The 7,306-nt window shown below is 37.6% G+C and overlaps 1 protein-coding gene across 1 annotated transcript; it reads left to right on the top strand.

Annotated features, from left to right (window-relative positions):
- Nucleotides 1-2,044: 2,044 nt before the first annotated feature.
- On the top strand, nt 2,045-6,470 carry LOC108892075 (heat shock 70 kDa protein 12A-like). The gene is given in 5 exon segments (XM_018689521.2): nt 2,045-2,355; nt 2,638-2,862; nt 2,947-3,118; nt 3,962-4,563; nt 4,565-6,470. Coding segments are annotated over 5 exon segments (1,713 nt in total). The 5' UTR covers nt 2,045-2,070; the 3' UTR covers nt 4,994-6,470.
- Nucleotides 6,471-7,306: the final 836 nt, after the last annotated feature.

Genomic DNA, 7,306 nt, shown 5'->3' on the forward strand with positions numbered 1-7,306 from the left:
TAGACGTGGTTGCAATAAGGCAGTATGGTTCCTGAAACTGCATATCTGGACATAAAGGCTCTATAACAGGAAAATGCACTAACAAACATGATCAGTGTCTGTAGCAGTGACCCAGGTACTCGACAGAAAAGTCCATGAGTTCCTGTCTGACAGCACCCACCCCTTGCACCTAGAGATTCAGACCTTGCTCTCAAGTTCCTGCTTCAAATACCCACTAGCCAAAGCCAACAGAGAGGCGTGTCCATAACATGAAACAAAAGTTTGTTATTTAAGAATTTGCCCTGTTTACCTTTAGTGCTTTGGCTTGGTTTTAAATATTATTTATTATATTTAGAATCATTAGCTCCAAGTAACCAAACACAGAACCAAGATAGGGTCTCTGGTGAGATGTGCGTGTTGTGAATGGATGAATGGCCTACTATTGCAAGAGGTGTGTGATTAGGGCTGTGTTATACAACAATATACATTAAATGGTGAAATAAAAATGTCTATGATTTCATATTATGCCATATTGTGTATTTAATGGTGTCGTAAAATCCACTGTTCACAGCAATATTTTTTCATCATCTGGATGAGAGCTCCGAACAAGAGAAAGACCAGCTGAGACAAATCCAGAAGCTGGTTCCTAAATGAGGGACTGCGTCTGTAGCATGGGCATGATTTGGTTTTGTAAAATCTGACACGGAACAGAACAGGTCGCCACAACAGATTCAAACACCACTAACCGCTTCTACCCCTTACACAAGAAACACGTCAAAGACAATGGAGTTTTTAAGCACAAAAAAACACCAGGAACTCAAAATAAGCCCCAGAGTCAAATGTGTTATATATATTGTTATATTTAACACATTCATTTTGTGAGCCTTTTAGTGTCTCTGCAGTTTAAACTTCATCCTCCTGAGCTTCATGAAGGTAATATATATAATACAGAAGTGTTCGACTGTGTTCTACTCTTCAGGTGTTACTGTGTCCACATTCTATATGTGGATCTATGGTCGATTTATAGATTGCGTTATATATCTTTATCTTGTGTTAGTAAGTTTCTCTTTGTAAAATGTTTCCATTGCAGCAGTGTGTTTGAAACATATTGTAAAACTTGTGTCTGAATGATTTGTGGAGTAAAATGGCCTGTATGTTGAATTTAGTGCACAATTGTTAAATTACATTGTATTGTCCATGTATTAATGTGTCCACACTGTGTACGTTGAGCTGTAGTGAAGTTAAATCTGCTCTAGTTTGTGTTTAAAAGTAAGATTATGAAAACACTTACACTAACCCTGTGAAGCTGCAGTTTGTAAAAATAAAATCTAAAAAAATGTCAAAAACATCATTGGCGGTTAGTCAAGTTAAACACTTAAGACCAGATTATTTATTTAAATCAGTGATTCTGTAAACATTCATTATTTATCAGACAGTTGAATTTCAAATTTTTGTTTTTTTCTTTCGTTTTTCTCAATACCATAGGACGGGCTGCTGCTGGTAACATTTTTGTGTTTCTTTTTTTTTCTAATGTAGAAAAACATACTGGAACAGTTACTACACTCAGTCTTTCAAGATTTCATAGGATCATGGTAGAAACCCATTGTACAGTTGGTATTAGACTGAAACATTTATCACCACTCCTCAGTGCAAGTCTTATTAAAGAAGTTATGAGTCCATCTTTTGCTCTTAAAGAATTTGAACAACATTTCTTAAACACTGTCTTCAAACATAAAGTGCTGCAGGTTTAGTTCAACAATGAAAAGTGTTTTGTTCCTGTTTATGTCAAATAACTTGTATTGATGGTATTAATTGATGGTATTAATTTATGGATTTGATAGATTTACACATGGCTGCCTTTATATTGACTCATGTTGCTTTGCTGTCTCTCCTGCTCTCAGGGAGGAACGAGGTGAATGTGTTCACTCAGTCTGACACCAGTATTACTGTGACACAGACTGAGGAGGTGGAGGTGGAGGTGGAGGTGTCCTCACTGAGCTCCGCCCCCTGCAGAGATAATAAAAACACTGCAGCTGCTGCGTCTCAGCACTTTGATTCTTTTCCTCACCTCGACTAGTTTCACCTGTTTCTATGATGGGTGACTCATTCATCATAGCGATAGACTTTGGCACCACATACAGTGGATATTCCTTCAGTTTGACATCCACAGGGGAAGAAACTGATCCACGTTTAAAGTTCTGGGGTAAAGAAATTGGAAAAGAGACCCCAAAGACTCCAACCTGCATCCTTTTTGATGAACATGGAGAATTTATGAAGTTTGGATATGAAGCTAAAATGGCTTATGTTGAAATGCGTGGTGAGAACGCAAGGAAACACTTATACTTTGAATGCTTCAAGATGTCCCTCTATGGCACAGTGAGTAAAAATGATCTGATGATATCAATATTCTTCATATATGGATCATTACAAATGGTCTGGTTCATATATAATGTTTTGCTGTTTGGTAAGACAATTAAAGAGATTTAGAAGATACCTATGATTCTACCTTTTTAAAATTAGCCTCAGACCACAAAGAGATGACTGAATAACACAGATCTGTCTCCATGTTAACTGTTACTTTAGTTTTATTCAAACACATATGTTTAGCATAACAAGGTCCAAACATGTATGAACTAACATCTTGTCAATCACCAACAGAAACTCAACAGAGATGTGACGATTAAAGCTGCAAATGGAAAGTCAATGAAGGCCTTGAAGGTTTTCACTGAAGCTTTACGATACCTTAAGGAAGACGCCTTGGAAACCATCGCAGCAAACACAGAGGGGAGGAGGTTTATTGCCTCTGACTTCACCTGGGTGCTGACTGTACCTGCGATCTGGGATCCTTCAGCCAAACAGTTCATGAGAGAAGCTGCAACTCAGGTAACACACTGAGACCATTAGACTCTGCAGTGAAGGTTTTATTTCTCATGAAAATGAATGATCAGTTTTTCCTTTTACTTCCAGGCTGGTATTGTAACCAAGGGAAAGGAAGACAAGTTGGTCATTGCACTGGAACCAGAGGCAGCTTCAGTCTGGTGTAAGAAGCTCCCAGCTGAAGGTTTTATAACAGAAAACCGGGGAGGAGACTCACTAGACCGATCTCCAGGAACACAATACATTATTGTCGACTGTGGAGGTACAGTTGCGGTTTGTTTGACATTTCAAATTCTACTTAAATCCCAAATGTTTTAATGTGGAAGACGTGGGTTTTACTGAAGACAACACTTTATCCACTGGAAAGAAGTAAGATGAGGAAAGGATCTGGGCTAATGAGGACATACTGACCTTTAAAATGATAACTTTTGCTATGACAGAGGCAGAGACTAAGACAGAACTGTTCAGGGGAGTTCCTAGGGGTTGAATGATTTGGCCCAAGTGTCAGACCGCTGAAATGAGGCAAGCAAAACAAATAAAACACAGGGCCACTTTGAATTTAAGGTATTCTGAATAACAGCATAGAAAGAGGTGTCATCAATATCTCCAGAACAAGTAAATTATGCAACTTTGTATAAATCTAGGGTTGTAAAGATGAGTGTAACCTTGATGCAATGTAATCAATATAATATTCTAGTACTTAGTAGTTCTCTCTTACTTTCAAGTACACTGTGTGAAAAGTCTGGGACATCTATCACCCATCTATCCTGTTCCATTCCTGTAGGATAACCTCATTGAATTCCTTGATATTTGATGGGGGGTGCTGCTCAACTTTCACAATTCTTTCACAAGTCTCTTCACAATTCCCCACAGGTGCTCAGTAGGAGTGAGGCCAGGTGACATACTTGACCACTGCAGTTAGACAAATGCAGCCTCTTTTGGCCTGTTCAGGGTGGGAACCATATAAAAGCACCTTTAGCTGGCAGTGGAGGTAGTCGTAGAGCCAATTCGATGTCTGTGTAAAAGGGAGAGCCAGGAGAGTGAGACAGACACTGACCTAAGCCAAGGATCACTTCCTCCTTTAATCACTTCCTCTGTGTTGCAGGTGGAACTATTGACATAACTGTCCATGAGGTGCTGGATGGAGGAGCCCTGAAGGAGCTGCACAAGGCCTCTGGAAATGATCTGGGTGGACAAACTGTGGACAAGAAATTCAAAGAGTTCCTCAGAGAAATCTTCTGTGATGGTCTCTGGGATGAATATGAAAGTAACTATCCCAGTGAGGTTCAGAGAATGATGTATGATTTCATGGTTCTGAAGCAGGTAAATGAAGATGTTCAGATCACCTGCCCATTTAACCTTGGAAAAGTAGCTCAGAAAAAGAAGGATATAGAAGAGTTTTTTGAAACAGTGGAAGGTGCATCCTGGAACGACGGGTCAATCAAAATCACAAAAGATAAAATGAGGTCTTTCTTTGATGAGTCTCTGAACAGCATCACCAAGAGTATCAGAGATATCTTGAGCAAAGACTTCAGAATTGAGTTCATCCTGTTAGTGGGGGGGTACGCTCAAAGCAAAATTCTGCGTAAACACATTAAGAATCAGTTTGGTCGTCAGTGTAAAGTGCTGTGTCCTTACAGGGCCCAAGAAGCAATTGTGAAAGGAGCTGTGATGTTTGGAAGAAACCCAGAAGTGGTGGCATCTCGAAAAAAGTGCCTTTACTTACGGGATCGCTATCAGAGAGAGGTTTGATGAGTCCAGGCATAAGGCAGGAAAGAAATTCACAATTACAAATGTAGAATGGTGTAATGATATTTTTAGGAAACTAGTGGAGATTGATGAGGATGTTGGTTGGAATGAATCCAGAGAGTACATTTTTGGTCCAATAGAGGCAGATCTGACAGGCGTGACCTTTAAATTTTTTCAAACAGAGAGAAATAACCCACCCTATGTGGATGACTGGGGAGTGGAAGAAATTGGCTCATTCATCCTTGACATGCCCGAAACTAAAAGTGGCATGAATCGCGAAGTCAAAGTGGAAATCAGGTTTGGCTCCACAGAAATGACAGCGACTGCCACTGACATAGATTCAATGGCAGCAGCATCAATCACACTTGACTTCATGATTAAATCTTGACAACGTTACAGAAAATATCAAAACTGTGGCTGTTTTGTCAACCCAATCTCAAGTCGGTTTATGAAATAGTCAAAAAATGTAACGCATTGATTCATGTAGGTGGACACAAATGTTGACACTGACACACTGAGAACAACTTTCGAACTATTTCGACTAGAATTTTTTTTTTTTTTTGATAAAGTGCTACATTTGGAAGTTTGCAAGAATGTGGTTAGAATAAATGAAGGATGTACAAAGTGCACAACTGTGAAACTAGGTTCAGACAGAGTCCATCTGTGGTTCAGGTAAAGATTTAAGTTTAAGGGTTTAATTTCCATGTAAATAAACTGGTTGTGTCTGAACTTTATCTAAGTTAAACCAGACCAGGCTCTTTACCTGAACCAGAACCAGGAGCTGTGAGAGTCAGAACCACAAAACTAGTTTATAAAGCTGGACTCACTGCCAGTGGAGATTTTACTGTCAGGAAACACAACGGACTCTCCGTCTGTTTACATGAATCAACAGATTAATTTTCATGATTATTTCATGAATTGCTGTGACACTGGTTTGGTTTCCTTACAGTGGATCCATCAGGAATCATTAACAGCTGTTTAATCGAACAGTCTTAGATTCACTGGAACTGACTAAAATGTAAAAGTCATGATGATCACCTGTCTTCAGGTGCAATGACAAATTGTACTTTAATATTGTTTAATATTTAATATTATTTTTTATTTTTGTAACTTTTTATTTTTTTAGACACTTCAATCATTGGCATCAACATGTAATTTGTTTGTACATACAGTTAAAGTATTTTAAAACAAACACCCTGATATTAAAGTGTTTTCAGACACTTGTTAGGTCACAATGTAGAAGTGTTGACGTCCATGTTGTTCAGACATTGAATTAGTGTAATACTATAACACAAAGGCCTTTTGGAGCTGTGCTTTCTATTCATAGTGTAGAAGATCTTTCCTCTGACAGCAGGTGCTGTAAATCCTAAGCATTTTCATTCACAGATAAGAATCCTGTTTGTAACAGTGCTACTGATCATCTTTATCTGATGTTGGGCAATTACATTGTGGACCTGTAGAAAAAGCTAACAGAACAGACTAAATGTGGGTTATAGATATATTTTTAAGGCTTTTGTTTTTACATTAAACGTGAGAGATACGTGATATAAAAATGTAAGACTAGTCATGTCAGAAATATTTACAAGAGAGCTTTAAAGCTGTTTTTTTTTTTCCAAAGACAGGTTGATGTTGAGACAATATTACCTGAGCAAAGTGCTTTATGACAGAGATGAACTACTGTCAGAAAGATCTGTTGATCTGCTGATCCCTGTCCAGTTTTTCATTATTATTACCAGTACTTTTAATGTTACAGTTTTGCTCTGTCCAACTGATATTCAATAAAAATCCTTCCTAAGTAGAAGATGTAAGTTTGATCATATAACTTAATAATAATAATAATGAGGATAATAATACATTTTATTTATAAGTGCCTTTCTGAACACTCAAGGACACTGTACAATATACAATAATCAAAAGAACTGTACCAGAGACAATAATCAATAAAACTCTACAATATATAATAATCAATAAAGCTGTACAGTATACAATAATCAATAAAACAACAATGGATAGAATCAACACAGAAATGTAAGGCCATGAAGCTGCAGTAGGATGGTTAATGCATTTTTATTATTTGTGTTGGGTTGTGTTTGTATTTACATGAATGTGTGAATTGCCATCTAGAGAGAAATCAAATAGTGTATTATTATTTATCTATACAGACCCATGTGACCAAATTGAAACTGTAGATTCATATAAGGAACCCTGGGGTTCACATTAACAATAAATTGACAGGTAGCCAGTGTACTGTTGTTCACAGCTGTGTGCTGGTAAGAGATACCATATATAAATAACCCTATAAAGATATTTGTGAAATGTAATACAAAAAGTAAATGTAATATAAACCAGCAATTAGCATGAATGCTGCTTTTCCCATTACAGCTTAAAGCTGAGTGAAGAGGGAACATATTTCATGTTTCAAAGTTGTGACAAGGACTGTGGTGACCACTGAGCTTTAGGTCATGTCCTCTAGTAATTCTGGAGGTAGGTTAGGGCTTTTAGTTCACAGCTCTAAACATGTTGCTGCCTCAGTTAAAGGCAAAATCAGACAGTTTTATTGTACCTTCTCTAATTGTTGTACTTTTTAAATTACTTTATACTTTAAATTACCTCTTAATCTGCCAAAAAATACCCCCAAAAAAGCAAAAAACCCTATTGAGAACCAACAAATCCACTTTTTATTCAGCTAAACATGCTCAAA

This window comes from Lates calcarifer, linkage group LG1 (assembly GCF_001640805.2).
Source record: "Lates calcarifer isolate ASB-BC8 linkage group LG1, TLL_Latcal_v3, whole genome shotgun sequence".
Taxonomy (NCBI): Eukaryota; Metazoa; Chordata; class Actinopteri; family Centropomidae; genus Lates; species Lates calcarifer.